Below are 17,531 nucleotides of genomic sequence, written 5' to 3'. Positions count from 1 at the left end.
TGACCTGAGCTGAAGTCAGATGCTTAACTCACTGAGCCACCCAGGTGCCCTGCCCCTCAGAGCATTTCAAAATACGTCTTGTACATGACACCTGAAGCGCATGTTGTGAACGACACTAAGTTCATCTGTAGGCTACAGGAGTAACCAAAATTTAACAGGTAAACTTCAAAGCAGGAAAGTGTTCAATAATGCTCTTTGCAGTCAGAATTCCAAGTGTACCTAAGGCAACATACTATATAGTAAGAGAATGGTATTTTGGTTGCATTTTTGTTCTCTCTACCACTTACTAGCATGCCATCTAACTTCTTTGGTCTGTCATTCTCTCAAATAAAAATCCTTTAATGGCTCTGTCTATTGACAAATCCTTTCACAATGTGGCTTCAAACAGGCTTTTCAGCCTCATTTTGTACAGTGTCCCCACTATCCTGTGTTCCATCACATAGCACCATTTTGCATCCCCTGGACACATTATGTTGTACTGTGTGGCCCCTTTCTCACATTGCCACCATTTCACTTACTGGCTTGTGAAGATCTCCATTCATCCTTTCAAGTCTAGCTAAAATGTATTTCTTCAGTTAGGCAACTCCCTTCACTGAGCTCAGATAGCATTTTAACACACGTTGACCAAAATATTTATCATGGTGCGCTGTAATTACTTATAAATGCAATTGTGTATACACTTTATGAAAAATTAGTCTGAAAGAACATAAATAGCATTATGGATAGTTCTATGCCACTCAGCAGTAATATAATTTTGTCAGCTCCCTATCTTAAACAGCCTTCGATGTTCTAAGTGGAAAGAAAATGTAGGCATAAAAAATACATTTCAGAATTTGAAAATACCATACTTGTAGACCTATTCCATAAAAATCCTATTTTTCAATACTACTACTTTAAATGATGAAAATACTGTATGTATACCTTGAAATTAATCGATTATCAACTCAATAAAAAACAGCAACTAACTACATAGAATTGAATTAATTCTACGCTCTAAATGGAACAGAAGATATCATTTCCTGTTTTCAAATCGTTTTTATCTCAGAATATGATACACCTAAAGTCAAACATTTTCTGAAATTTTTACATAGGGGCCTATCACAAAAGCAAAACATTGAGGCCATTCAAAGGAATAAGTTATGCCTTCATATCTTGGTAATTTCTGATACTACCTCTGCCATTCCTGGCTCACCTGGTAAATTCCTAATCTTCTCTCAAGACGGTTCCTAAGTAATTACTTCTATGAAGCCTACTCCAACCCATCAGACTCACAGTTAGTCACTCTGTCCCCTGTGCTCCTTTATGAACTACTACCTCTCTTTATGATAACTGTTTCTCACCAGTAGACCAGGGTTTTTCCACCTTGTGGCATTCCACTAGTGGCATTTAGGGCTGGAGTTTTGTTGTTGTCATCATTCTAGGGAAGCTGCCTGTGCATGACAGGATATTCTAGCAGCAGTCTCTATTCAGTAGATGCTGGGAACACACCCCCACCTCCACCCTGTTATAAAGCGCTAAACTATATGCTCTTAGACGGTAGAAACTGTTTCAAACTTCGAAGCCAGCATGTAGCAAATGCTTGGAATATAGAAGATATTCAATAAATGCTTCTAAATTAATACAGTGATTTGATTCTTCTGAATCTGTTTAAAGCTACAATCTGCATCTTCAACACAAAGACAGGGGAGTTGTAATTAGAACATTTGTTGGTACAAAAATGCTATATAAAGTCTGTAAAATGCATCTGATAAGCATATTTTGTAACAGCATTTATGTAATCTGTTTCAATTATTTTGAGAGAATATAAAAATGAGAAGTGAAGACAATGCTCTGATATTAAAATGTGACACTGGCATAAAAAAGAGCTGAAAGACGATTCCTTGTATGTCTTTTTCTTCTTCTTTTAAAAGAGTTTACATCATTAACTTTCAGTGAATTATTTTAACCATAATCAGATCACCTCATTTATTCAAGATATGGAGATTCGATTAATAACACACCAATTAAAATGGAGTTATCGATGAACAGTAATAAGATGTTTGCGAGTGCTTCTACATAATACAAACGATAGATTATTACGTAAAAAAATCAAATCGTATTTGTCAAATATGATAATAACTGTAAACTCTTAAAAAGAAGTCAATTAGCTTCTTTCTCAATTTTTATAGTTGCATTAGTATTTTTTAGTCTCAAGTGCTTTTCTTATTTCTGCAAGCAGCACATTACAGTAGCATGCATATACCATCAAAACTAATTTAATTCCAGATTCATTACAGAGCTGCTTTTTATTCATCAAGGTCATATCTTGATGGCTTCACAAGCTTAGATAAATCAGGTGTTAAGCAGACACATCTCTGAGGAACCTAAGGATGTTCTCATTTGCAGTTCTCAGCATATCTTATTATTTATTGCCAAAGAAATGACTGATTAACTTTGTCATCTTTGCTCTATGTTTTTTTTCTTCCAGCTGAAGCAGCCTGCCCTCTTTTGAGATGCCTGATCAGACCTATTTAAGATGATGTCTTTGATCACAGACATGGGGAGCTTGCGATCCTAGGCTTTGATGAAACATTGTTCCACTATAATTTTATGGAAGGGAAACAGAGTCTTAAATGATAATTGACAGTCAACAAAGACAACCAAACTTATTAAGATTTTGTACTCTTCTTTGACAGCATAATCTTTAAGCACCGGAAATGCACCAGAAGTTGACTAGTCTAGGTTTTATTTAAACACATAAACAATACACAAAACCCTTCCTTTTCAATCATTTCCCCATTAGCTAATTTGCCCTGAAGAAGAAAATCATGCAGGTCAGAAGATGAATTTTGAGTTTAAAATATTTTCCTTATATTCTTATGGTCTGTAAAATTCCTACTAATCAATTAAATTTGCACTTTTAAGAAATTTTACTATTAGAAAATACCTAAATAGCATATTTAATACATACAAAATCAGAACATTAAACATCAGGAAAAAATCACATGCCTCTAGGTTTTATTAATCACATTCCAACACCAAGGCTGAAAGTATATCAAATCACACCAAATCTTTTGCGCATGACAACCTCATAAATTATTCAACTCATTAGTATTACTAAGAAGCATGAAAAACTCCATCAGTATTAAGAATATTTTCCAACAGAAAAAGGTCAACCAAAAGTTTTAATAATGAAATGGAAAGGAAAGCTTTTCAAAGTCAGTATGAAACAAAATTATTGTCCTTTCTATCTTCTTGAAAATATACCCAGTTTTGATTATTTGCTCATATAAAAGAAAGCACTGTTAATATATTTGATTTGTGGCTCCACAAAGATTATCTGAAAAGAATGTTCAAATTATGGCTAAGTGTTCCCACCCATCACATGAAAGTTGAACTCCAGTTTAATCTAAATGACTGAATTTAGGGAAAAGTCAAGTGATTCAAAACATTTTAAATAAAATATTAAGTCTGCTAATTCAGTTTCAGTTCTGTTACATTAGTATAGGCTCACCTTCTTGAAACTTACTGTACTATAGGAACGAACAGATAGACCTTACCAGTGTTCAAATCCCAGGGACTGCTTTGATGGCCATGTAAGTATTCTCTATTTATGTACAACTTGTTTAATAGTCTGGAAACATTGATCACTGATTCAAACACTTATATCCATACTGAAAGTTCCATTCACAAAATATTCTTCTGCTCTTAAAAGAATTTTGCTGCCACAATGTAGATGAATATAATTTTTTTGGACCAAAGATTATAGCAGAGTTTCTGTGCATTTAATGCTTAATTTTCAAGACACAATGTACAGGGAAATTGAAATACTCTAATTATTTAAAATCGAGGAAGAAACCAATTGAATTTCAATTTGTCCTAGAAGCCCTCTCAAAATGTGAAGCCTTTTACAAAAATGTACAATAAATGTACCTTTTCTAGGTCTACACAAACCAAAATATTTAATAATTTAGATGTTAAGTCTATATGCTGCTAGACTTGAAGGTACTTAAAACACATTTAAATGTTTAATGGCAGGCAGAGTGGCCAGATGATGGGCTGAATTTTTTACTTTTGTATGAATGTTCTAGCAATATGTGAATAAAAAGCTTTATTTAAAATATTTTTAATTAAGGTTTTCAACATTTTTTTTTATTGAATGAAGTGCTTTGTAATAATAACTTACATTTACTCTCTATTTCTTCTGAAGAAATAACTTTACATATAGGTTAGGAGGCACGTTGAGAGTTTGGAAGAAGATACAATGCTACCTTTTTCTCTTGGCAGTTTTTAATACTTCTTTCTATTTCTGTGTACAGCTCACACCAGGGGGCACTTTCCCACTCATCTCTTCACATCCTCCATATTTTACTCCCTACTCTCTACACAATTGCAAAGGCCCACCGATAGAAACTGTGCTGAAGGTTGAAGAGGTATGCTCTAGAGCTGGTTTTGGAGGTAGAATTGTTTCAGTTCTCTTTTGTTTTCCATTACAAGATCTTAATCTTGAGAATGATGTGACAATAACTCTGGCATGGGTACCATATAGCTTTCCTGAATATTTTAGGGCATACACGTGGTCTTTGTTCTAGTTATGTATAAAAAAACATACCCCTCTTGCCTTCTATCAGTGAACTCAACTCAAGAGAGATAATTAGTTCTGAATACCGCTCATTCCAAATTTCAAATTCATAAATTGCTCCATACACTAATGGCTCAAATTAAAATATAAGAAAAACAGGTGTTGCTGAGGATGTAGAGAAAAAGGAACCCTTGTGCACTGTTGGTGGAAATGCAGACTAGTGCAGCCACTCTGGAAAACAGTATGGAGGTTCCTCAAAAAGTTAAAAATAGAACTACCCTGTGATCCAGCAATTGCACTACTGGATATTTATCCCTAAGGTACAAAAACATGAATTCAGAGGGATACATGTACCCCGATGTTTACAGCAACATTATTTACAATAGCCAAATTGTGGAAGCAGCCCAAGTGTCCATTGATGGATGAATGGATAAAGAAGTGGTATATATACATAATGGAATATTATTCAGCTATAAAAAATGAAATCTTGCCATTTGCACCAACACGGATGGAGCTACAGAGTATAACGCTAAGCAAAATAAGTCAGTCAGTGAAAAGCAAATACTATATGATTTCACTCATATGTGGAATTTAAGAACAAAACAAAGCAAAAAAGGAGAGAGTGACAAACCAAGAAACAGACTCTTAAGCATAGAGGACAAACTGATGGTTACCAGAGAGGAGCTGGGTGGGGGGGATGGGTGAAATAGGTGATGGGGAGTAAGGAGTGCACTTGTGATGGGCACTGGCTGATGTATGGAATCGTTGAATTACTATATTGTACACCTGAAACTAAAAGGAACACTGTATGTTAACTATATTGGAATCAAAAAACTTAATAACAAAAGGGTTTATTTATGTGTAGACAAAAAATAAAATAAAATACTCTTACACTACACTCGGAAGATGTTTAGTATTACCTACATCTTTCATCTATTTCAAAATTAAACTGCTATTTTCAGTTTAGGTTCAGTAACAGTAGTTACTATGGCATCAAAAGCTGACTATCAGATGTCTTAAAAGATTTTAAAGTAAAAGATTTTAAAATTTGTTTCTGATAGGCTTTAACAATGGTTTAATAATACAGATATTTTACAAATTAAACATACAAAGTATCTGCTTTTACAGAGAATGCCATTTTTTTTCTAACAGGCTCCTTTTTTTTTTGTTTTGTTTTTTGGTTTTGTTTTTTAAACTAACAGACTCTTTAAAAGCAACCTATAGAATGCTGAATACAGTATAATGTGGATCTTGTATAAATAAACCTTTGTCAACTCAGTATCACTACTAATATCAATTTAGCCTAACTCTGTTACAAACTGTCTCTATATGTTTCTATTTTCAAATGGGATGAATTCAAATAGGATGGGTTAGTGAAAAAGTCTAAAGTGTATGAAGTGAAGTTTTAATAATTTCAAGTTCAAATTATAAAGCATGACATTTTAGGTATTTCTAAAAATCTCTTCTATTAGAGTGTAAAGACAATATGTCATTTAAAAAAAATTTAATGTTTGCTTATTTTTGAGAGAGTGAGACACAGCACAAGTGGGGGAGGGGCAGAGGGAGAGGGAGACCCAGGCTCCAAAGCAGGCTCCAGGCTCCAAGCTGTCAGCATAGAGCCCAACCAGGGGCTCGAACCCACGGACTGCGAGATCATGACCTTGCGAAGTCAGCGCTTAACTGACTGAGCCACCCAGGCGCCCAAGACAATATCTTATTTTAAGCATAAAGATAACACAAGAAGTTAAGTTTAAGTCCTTAGGCACTAAAATCCTTAGGTGATCTCTCTTGTTCATTAAAGAAATCCCCTATAGTACCAGTCAACTATAATTTTTTTCTAGCATGTTCCTTCCTATAGTTACTTTTATTGTATAAAGTTATGTTGAAACTTTTATCTTAGGCATAATAGTTTAATATGAAATCCTCATCTATTTATTTAATATGTTTTAGTCTTACTAAGTTATATCAATTCCTGGACTACCTGTACAACAAGTTTTAAAAGCTTTGCACATTTTATTTTTATCAGGATTAAGTATTTTCTCTGTCTAATCCATCAAGAACATGAATGGTATTAAATGTTATAAACTATGGTAAATTTTAAAACAGATGGCTCACTTATTATACTCAAGTAAATGAAAATTATCATAATAAAAACACAAGTAATTGTAAGAACAAAAGTGGTTAATAACAAAAATATATAGATAGGGGTTCATTAATGGTATTTTCTGAGTGTATATAGTTTATTCAATTCTGAGTTGATCAATTACACTTCAATTTGTTGGAGCACTTAAAAATGGTACAAAATAGTCCTATTTATATTTCTTGGTAGACAGCAAACTAAAATAGTAGTATTTTTATTAAATTATAAAAATATTTTGATATTTTCTATTTAATATAGATTTTTTTTAAGGAAAAATTAAGGTACAGTTCTACTGTAGTGCAATAGTTGATGATATATTTGATGTGAGATGGTTTTTTTTAAACTTTATTTGCAACCCATTGGAGGACTGGTAATTTCAATTTACATATTGTAGCAGTATTTATTTTTTTGTTTTGTTTTAGACTGAAGAGAATGAAACAGTAAAAAAATTGAGAATGTCATATGATGAGATTATTAATAAGACATTTGTTTCTGTTAAATACACAAATATGTGCGTGTATATATATACAAACACTATACATATGTGTATATATATATCATGCATATATGTATATTTATATAGCATATATGAGTGTATGTACACATACACAAATTGTACATAAAAATATATGTCTGAGTACACAGTTACAATCGTGTGTTTTGCCACCTTGTATCTTGGTCACCAAAATTTTGAAAGACTTTGAAACTGATAAAGAAACTGATTTTACTCTTGTTTCAGGCTGTGTAAGATTGATGTTGAGTAATAATCCTTCATATAGAGTCTTTTTTTTTTCAATGTTTATTCAGTTTTGAGAGCGAGGGCGCCAGCGGGGTAGGGGTAGAGAAGAGGGGCAGAGGATCTGAAGCAGGCTCCGCGCTGGCAGCAGCTAGCCTGACATGGGGCTCGAACTCACGAACTGTGAGATCATGAGCTGAGCTGAAGTCAGGTGCTCAACCGACTGAACCACCCAGATGCCCCTAGAGTCTTTTAATCTATTAAAAAGAAGTTTAAGGGTCTAAAATATATCAAGTGGGTGAAATATTGGGTTGAGTAAGTGTCACCTACATGACACTGAAGGATAAAGCAGAACATAGTATTTTTGACTTACGACATGCTGAATTTTATTTATTTATTTATTTATTTACTTACTTATTTATTTATTTTTAAGTTTATTTATTTTGAGAGAGAGAGAATGACCAGGGGAGGGGCAGAGAGAGAGGGAGAGAGAGAATCCCAAGCAGGCTCCACACCGTCAGTGCAGAGCCCGATGTGGGGCTCAAACCCATGAGCCTTGAGATCATGACCTGAGCCTTAAACAAGAGTTGGCCACTCAACCGACTGAGCCACCCAGGTACCCCGACATGCTGAATTTTAAATGCTAGTGAAAAAAAATGAATTTTCAACCACAAAGAGTCCCATCATATCCAGGGAAGTGTTGTGTAGGAGGTATTGGTACTGACCATATTCTACTGCAGCTTTGAGCAGTGCTTCAGCATGAGTGGACCCAAACGCATTACGAACAAATCGTCTCCTTCGACGAAGATCATCTTCCCAGTAATCCAAACGCCAGAAATCATGCAATTGGCTAGGAATGAGGAAATAAACAGTAGGCACTATTAACAACAATGCATAACTGGAAATATATTTTTTTTACATAACATTAAGGCTTTATTTCTTTGGTCTCAATGGAAAATTAAGATGATTTTTGAGATATTTATGTTTTACGATTGTGTTTACATACGTATTTCCTGTCCAAATGACCAAAACTTAAAAGAGTAACATTCTCATATTTTAAGCATTGTAATACTCAGCTCTGTTTTCTCTACAATGTTCTTCTTTCTACTGAAAACATTAATCATGGGGAGTTCAGTAACAAATGCAGCATCAAATTACAAGTATTAATGGCACAGTTTTCCTTCTTTTACACTGTCTTTAACAAGGCTTGTAAATCACAAGATAGACCTCACTACAAATAGTTTGCAATTTAATGACCATGGTTTCTTAGTAGACTGAATTAAGAACCATAAAATATTGCCTGCTTGGATTTGGTGGAACAATGATTAAAATAATGTGCTGAAATATTCATTGAAATAATTCCCTGCTGCCCACAGCAACCTGAGAAAAGTGCAATTTTATCCATTATTAATAATACTGAATTAGAGCTACAAAAAATTCCAGTATGTGGTAATTGTCTTGGTAAATTATTATTCTAACACTAACAGAGTCCTTGGATGATTTTACTGCTTTCAGCTAATATAAACCATTAACAATTACGGCCTTCACTGGGTAACATTGTCTAAACCATGTTATGCTCTAAACTAATATTAAAAATCCACGAGATATTTTAGAAACTACTGAAATCTGTTCATTGTATATCAATGGAATGTTTCACAATATAATTTTTGTTTTCAATTCACTTTCAATAACCATTGGTGATAAAAGCCACTGTCTGAGAAGTCTGTTTTTCTCTCTCTCTAGTATTTGGAGTAATATACTCAAGAGATAATATTCTAATGTTCTTGAACAGCACTATTCATAAAAACACATAAAATGCTTTCATAGAAGATTTGATTTCATTTTTATTTGCTATTTTATTGTAAAAGAATACTACATTTTATTAAAGCAGGAACTGCATATGTTTTGCTCATCATTATATCTCTAGTACAATATCTAGGACATACTATGTTTTTGAATAGTCAATGAATTTATTATGCCAATTCTTCACCTTGAAAACCTATAGACATGTAGTCATTGAGAACAGTAATACACTTTTGAAAAACATTTTGGATTTTGTGGCTATCCAATTTTGTTTTCCACAACTTAATTGTTAAAGAATATAACAAGGTAAGGGATATATAAAGAGAATATTAAAATTATAAGCATTTGAAGTATATTTGAATTCACTTGTTTTTCTACACATCATAATTATTAAAACTTTATTTTTCATTCAAAATAAGATTGCCAAAGAATAATGGTTACAGGTACCTCTGTGAATTTAAAATAGGACAGTATCTATCCTTACAAATACAGACTAATCGTAGTGGTTTAAGGAAGACCCTGCTAAAAACTTGCTATACAGATTTTCCTTAAGAGTGTGTCAAAATTGGGGTGTGGTTGGCTTAGTCAGTTAAGGGTCCCACTCCTGATTTTGGCTTGGGTCATGATCTCATGGTTCCTGAGATGCAGCCCCACATCGTATTGGACTCTGTGCTGACAGCATGGAGCCTTCTTGGGATTCTCTCCCTCTCTCTCTGTCTCTTACCCCCACAAGCTCTTTCTGTGTCTCCCAACATAAATAAATAAAAATTAAAAAATAGAGCATGTTAAAATCAAATTTTGAATTCCCCAGGAGAGACAGATCTAATATTATCTCAAATTACCAACTATAGACATATCTTTCTCTATTCCTCCTATTAGGTATGACTGAAAAAATTTGGACACTATATGTAAAACAAATATAACAAGACTGTGAAAGTTGGAAAGCAGAAGGCAGACTGACTAATGACCCCAGGGCCAAAGAATAAATTTAGTAGATTTGCCAGGGTTGTCTTTTTGCCTCACATATCCTAGACCTCAAGGCAAAGAGGCTAGCAACCTAGATTAGACCCATGGGTACAGACCAAAAAAAAAAAGTCCCCAACAAAAGCCTGGTTTCTCCAGCCAAAGAACCAAGAAAGGTGCACCCCAGCAAAAGAGAAAACTTTTAGACAACTATTGCACTCTAGCTCAACACCACAGAAAAACAGTAGCCCCACTCTACCCACACCAGAAAGTAAGTGGGAAGTCTACTAATCAAGATGTAATCTCAATCAAGAGATTGAGTCTCTAACATCCTCAGTCAGGGGTGTATCAGAGAAGGACAACAGGGAACCAGGACTTGCATCTCTGAACACCACCCTCAAGAAGTCAGCGGAAACCATGTGGAGGGCCTGGATTTCCCCCCCTGCCAAACAGTAATGAGATGTTCTTCTCCCTCTCACTCAGGTGGTATCAGAGAACGCCTAGTAGAGAGTCAGGACTTTCACCTCTGATCAACACCAATAAGGCTACCCACACTAGCCTCACTAGCTAGAACTCCCGCCCCTGCCAAGTAGTAATGAAGCACTGCCTCCTCCCTCACTCTCTAGACGTCAGTAGAATCCAGGTGGGGAATCTGGAGTTCTACCTCCACCTGGCAGGAAAGATGCAGTGCTTCCCTATTTCTCCTAATGGAGGAATGTCAGAGAGGGTCAACTAAAACAAAAGGTTTAAATAGGATACAATATATCTCAAAGAATAATAAGAAAATATCGTCTTTCAATCTAAAGTTACATGTCACATCGAGAACTTGGAAGATTTCAAACAGAATGTAAAATGTCACCAATAGATGCTAATACTGAGATGACAGGGATGTTAGAATTTTTTGACAAGGATTTTAAACCATGTGTGATTTTTTAAAAATGCTTCACCGAGCAATTATGAACATGCTTGAAACAAATAAAAAAAAAAATCGAAAGCCTCAGGAAAGAAACAAAAAGTCTCACTCAGCAAAAAATTAGAAGATATAAAAAGTACCAAAGAAATTTTAGAACTGACAAATAAATGACCAAAATAAAAAGCTCAGTGAATGGGCTTAACAGCAGAATGGAAAGGACAGAAGAAAGATTTAGTTAAATGGCAGATAGAATAATAGATATTACCCAATCTGAATAACAGAGAAAATGGACTGAAAAAAAAAAAAAGGAACAAAGCCTCAGGGATCTATGAATTATAACATCCAAAATATTTGGGTCATGGGAATTCTGGAAAGGAGAGAGGAAAGGGAGCAGGGCTGAAATAGTCCCTGAAAAAATAATGGCTGAATATTTCTCAAATTTGGCAAAAAAAAAGCATAATGTACAGATTTAAGAAGCTGACTGAACTCCATACATCTGAAGAAATTTATGCCAAGGCAAATGATGATTAAACTTCTGAAACAAAGGACAAAGCAAAATCTACAAAGCAGCCAGAGAAAAATGACATCTCACCTACAGGTATAAAACAATTAGAATGACAGCATATTTTATATCAAAAGCTACGGTGGCCAGAAGAAATGGCCAAATATATTTTATATACTGGAAAAAAAAAGAACTGTCAACTCAGATTCCTGTAACCAGTGAAAATACTACCCAGGAATGAAAAATTAAGATTTTTCAGATGAAGGAAAACAAAGTATTTGTTGCTATCAAAGCCAGTCTAAAAAGTGGCTATAACCAGTCTTACGAACACAGGGGAAGCAATAAAAGGAACATTGGAACACCAGGAAGGAAGAAGGAACATAATAAGCAAAACATGAGTAAATATGTGTTTTAAATTATGATTTATCATAGAAGTAAAAATTTTAACACTGTCCAATGTGGTTCTAAGTGTGTGTAGAGTTAATATTTAAGACAAAGAGATTATAAGTGGGGGAGGGTAAAGGGATGTAAAGGAAATAAAGATTCTGTACTTCATTTGGACTGGTAAAACACAGCAGACTCTGATAAAATACATATACATAATGTCATACTTAAAACAACCACTAAAAAATCTATACAAAGAGATATACTCAAAAACCTGATGGATAAATCAATATGGAATTCCAAGAAACGTTCAAGTAACCCACAAGAAGACATGAAAACCAAAACACAGCAATGGAAAACAAGGAGAATAAACAAACAATAAATAATAATGCTTTAAAAAGAATGCTGTCTGCAAGAAATCAACTTCAAATATAATAATACAGGCAAGTGGAAAATAAAGAATAAAAAAGATCTATCATTCAAACACTAATCAAAGGAAAGCAGGAGTGGCTATATTAATAGAACATATACTCCAGAAAAAATAAAATTACTAGAGATAAAGAAGGACCTTATCTAATGACACAAAGGCCAATGTACCAATTAGATACCAATCCCAAATGTGTATGCACCAAACAATAGAGGAGGAAAATATGTCAAGCAAAAACCGATAAACTGAAAGGAGATGACAAATACAGAGCTATATTGTGTGTATATACACCCTTCTTTTCAGCAATTGATAGAACACCTAGTTAGAAGATCAGCAAAGATACAGAAGAACACAATACCACCATCAGCCAACATTTTTAGAACATGCAACAACAACAGAGGAATACACATTGTTCAAGACAGACCATATGCTGGGCCACAGCACACATCCAACAAATTTAGAAAACTGAAATCCTATAGTGTACTCTCCTACAAAAAAGGAATAAAGACAGAAATCAATAACAGAAAGGCAACAGAAAAAAAAAATCCTCAGACACTTGGAAACTATAACAACACACTTCTAAATAACCTATGGGTCAAAAAAAAAATTCTCAAGGGAAAACAAAAAATACAATGAATTGAATAAAAATTACAATAAAACTATCAAACTTTGTGGGACCCCACTAAAACAGTAATGATAGGAAAATTTATAGTGCAAATACATACATTAGAAAAGATGAAATATCTCAAATCAATACCCTAAATTCCAACATTAAGAATAGAAAAATAAGAGCAAAGCAAGCAGAAGGAAATAGTAAAGATAAAAGTGAGAATCAATGAAATTCAAAACAGAAAAACAACAAAGAAAATCAATACAACAAACAGCTGAGTCTTAATACCAGTAGAACTGACAAAGAAAAAAGAAAGAAGAGAAAGATTACCAATACCCGCAATGAAACAGCATATATTGTTACAGACCCTGAGGCCATCAAGAGCATAATCAGTAAATGCTGTAAAATACTCTACACACATAAATTTGACAGCTTTAACAAAATGGGCAAATTTCTTAAACAGTACAAACTACCATAACTCACTCAATATGAAATAGATAATATGAATAGATCATTAACTATTAAGGAGATTTAAGACATTACTTAAAAACTCCCCCAAAAGAAATCTCCAGGCCTACATGGTTTTACTGGAAAATTCTATCAAACATTTAAAGAAAACTGGTCCTGGTTATACATGATTTCACCTAGAAAACAGGGAAGGAAACTTTTCTCAACTAATATTATAGCTAGTATAATACCAAAATAAAAACTAAAGACAGTACAAAGAAGAATACTACAGACCAACACCGCTTATGTATACAGACAAAAAATCCTAAATAAAATACAAGCAAATAGAATTCCACAATATATAATAAAAATTATACATGATGACAATTGAAGTTTATTCCAGGAATGCTGGTTTGGCTCAATGTTTGAAAATTAATATAATCCACCAAATTAATGGCTGAAAAAAAAATCACATGATCAGTCAATATAGAAAAGAATGTGATAAAATTCAACATGCATCCATGATGAAAGAAATTTTCAGAAAAACAGGAATAAAGGACAACTTCTTCAGCTTGATAAAAGCATCTACAAAATCCTATAGCTAAATTATACTAAAAGGAGAAGGAATGAATGATTTTCCCCTAAAACTGGGAAAAATACAAAATATCTGCTCCCACTCCTCTTATTCAACAAAGTACTAGAATTTGTAGCCAATGCAATCAAACAAAAAAGGCAAAAAAGAATACAGAATAGGAAAGAGAGAAATAAACTGTCTTTGTTTGCAGAAAACATTATTTTCTATGTAGAAAATCAAACAACATCTATCAAAACCCCCTGAAAGTAATGCCTGGGTTTAACAAGGTCACAGAATAAACATAAAAATATCAATTATATCTCTATATGCTAGCAATGAACACATGAACACTGAAATAAAAACACAATTTAAATTAACAAAAAAAGAGAGTTACAAATGTAACAAAACATGTACAGGACTTGTGTAATGGAAACTACACAGTAACGATGAAAGAAATATAATACCTAAATAAAATGGAAAGCCATACCATGTTCATGGATTGGAAAACTCAATATAGTAAATGTATCAATTCTCCCCAAATTGATACACAGGCTTAATATAATTCCTTTAAGAATTCCAGCAAGAGTTTTAGTAGATTTAAAAAAGATTGTTCTAAAACTTATATAACAGAAGGTTAAAGGGGGAGGAACCAGTCTACTTGACTTCAAGACATTAAATAGTTAAAGACTATGTGATACTGGCAAGGAATAGACCTATAGATTAGACAAACAGAATAGAGAACCAATAAATAAACCTACGCAAAGATGCCCAGCTGATTTTGACAAAGGTAGAAAATTAATTCAATGGAGGAAAGATATCTTTCCACTGAATTGCTGGAGCAATTGAACATACAGAGGCAAAAAGAAAAAAAACAAAAACAAAACAAAACAAAAAACACAAAAAAACCCCTCCCTCCCAAAAATAAACCGCAAAAAACGAGAGACAAAAACCCCTAACGTAAATCTCATATCTTTAAGAAACTTGACTCAAAATGGCTCAGAAACATAAATAATTGTAAAACTATAAAATAAATTAGGGAAAAAAGGAGAGAATCTTTGTAATTGGCTAGGTAAGGAGTTTGTAGATTTGACACCAAAAGCATAAGCCTGGGAAGGAAAAATTGATAAACTGGATTATACAGAAATTAAAAAAAAAACATTTGCTCTACAAAAGAACCTGTCAAAAGGATGAAAAGAGTGGGTGAAGATACTTGCCAACCACGTATCTGATAAAGAAGTAAAATCTAGAATATATGAAAAATTACCAAAACCTAACAGTAAAATAAAGCAAACTATACAATTAGATCATGGTCAAAGGCAGGAAGAGACATTTCACTGAAGAGGACAACCAGATGGCAAATACACACATGAAAAGATGTTCAATATCACTATCCATTAGGGACAGACCAATTAAAACCACGTGAGATATTATTATATACCTATAAGAATTGCTAGAATAAAACAAAGTGACGACAGAAACTGCTGGTAAAAATATGGAGAAACTGGACCACTCATTCATTTGCTGGCAAGAATGTAAAACAGAACAGTCACTAGAGAAAACAGTTTTCTTAAAAATTAAACATGCAATTATCATTTGATCCAGCATTGTATTCGTGGGCATTTATCCTAGAGAAATGAAGACTTATGTTCACAGGAAAACATGTACACAAATGTTTATAAAAGCTTTATTTGCAATACCCCCAAAATGAAAACAACCCAGTTGTCCTTCAATAGGTAAAAATGGTTCAACAACTGTGTCACATCCATAGCATGGAATACTACTCAGCAGTAAAGTAAGACAAACTATTGATACATACAACAACCTGGGTGAATCCTCACGGCATTATGCCGATTGAAAAAAACTATCTACAAAGGTTACATACAGCATCATTCCATTTACACAACATTCTTGAAATGACAAAATTATAGAACTGGAGAACAGACCAGTGTGGAGAGTCAGGAAGAGGGAGGGTGTTGCCATAAAAGAGCAACATGAGGGACCCTGGTGAAAATGGAAATGTTCTGTATCTTGACTGTATCAGTATCCTGGTTGTAATATTATACTGTAGTTCTGCAAGATGTTACCGTTGGCAGAAACTGGATAAAAAGGACATGAGATCTGTCGTAGTTCTTAACCTGAATGTGAATCTACAATTATCTCAAAATAAAGTTCAATTTTAAAACTGTCTGCACTATACCGAGACTTCATTATGTATGTAAAATTTCCTAATACTCACAAATATATCTCCTAATATAATGTAGTTATACAAATTAACTCAATACCCTATACCTCCTTTATATTTACTTACTCTTCATGATGAAAAACAAACTTTTCCTTCACTATCTGTGTTCCCTAAACAGCTCTACATAAAGAAGATCCTTATTCCTAGGGTTAATATCTATTTCAGATGGGGAAGTATAGCACGTACCAATGCTCCAGCAACCCGCTATTTTTATGGGCACCTGTGGTAGAGAATACTGCATATAGAACAAGCGAGGTCCAGGATGGTACTGGGAGCAAATAATAAGGAATGCACCACTTTTCTCTGTGGAGGGAAAGGACACACAGGAAACTAATGCCCAGTTGTGACTGACAGTTATTTCCTTCTCTACTGGAGAGACATATAAGTGCCTAACACCTGTTAACCAAGTTCAAAGAATAAATGACAGAGTAAAAGCTACATCTCAATGGAAAGTCATTCTTCCTTCTAATATCACAAACGAGTTTAAATTGTGAAAGACTGTATTCTGTCATATCTACTTAAAAAAATCACCATTGTTAATCTCGAAATCTAATTTCCTGTTCATTTCAAATGCATTTTCTGTTTTGTTCCATTTTAAATTACGTTTCTCCTTTACCATTTTAGACTAAAAAATATCCTTATGTTAATTAAACAAGTCAATAATACACTTCTTGATTCATATAAAAATTTAAGTATAAGTAACAATGAAAAATATTTAACTGTAGTTTCAAAAATCTAAAATCCATCTTCTCATTTTTTTGACGGGGGAAACTGGGAAAATTTGAGTATTTGTTTTCTGATTTGTTCTTACGATATTTTTCCCATTATCTATATAGAAATTATTTTACAGTACTGAGAGTCAGTCTTGAATCATATTTGGGGTTTTCAATATTTGAACAGACATAAACTCTTCTAACAACTGTCTGTTCCTTTTAGACCCTACTTATTTTACTCTTTTTAGTTTAAAGATAGTGCTGGCACTGAGTATAGATGAAATAACAATAGGAATTGGGAGACTTGTGCTTTCTTTGGATCATCTTCTAAAGTTACTGTTGGTCTCCAACAACAGGCCAGTCCAGTGGGTATCATTTACCTAGACTGTGCCTTTGAACTTGAAAGGGTGCCAGTAGTATCTTCCTCTTCTTGTTCCAAATCCACTGTAGTGTGGAGGAAGGAGTTTTCTACCTTATTCAGCACTCTGTGCTTTTTTCCCTTCCCTTCTCCAACCC

General features: G+C 33.8%; 1 protein-coding gene across 11 annotated transcripts in view; it reads right to left on the bottom strand.

The window, feature by feature from the left end:
- Positions 1–17,531, bottom strand: part of NBEA (neurobeachin) — a 689,863-nt gene that overhangs the window by 241,635 nt on the left and 430,697 nt on the right. For all 11 annotated transcript variants that reach the window (XM_040448178.1, XM_040448180.1, XM_040448182.1 and 8 more), the window contains one exon: positions 8,163–8,287. In XM_040448178.1, the coding sequence (XP_040304112.1) occupies positions 8,163–8,287 (125 nt within the window). The remainder of the gene's footprint in view (positions 1–8,162; positions 8,288–17,531) is intronic.

Source organism: Herpailurus yagouaroundi, unplaced genomic scaffold (assembly GCF_014898765.1).
Source record: "Herpailurus yagouaroundi ecotype Mexico unplaced genomic scaffold, PumYag 197, whole genome shotgun sequence".
Lineage (NCBI taxonomy): Eukaryota > Metazoa > Chordata > Mammalia > Carnivora > Felidae > Herpailurus > Herpailurus yagouaroundi.
The sequence above is the reverse complement of the archived record's forward strand: the minus strand, read 5'-3'. Positions and strand labels throughout refer to the sequence as shown.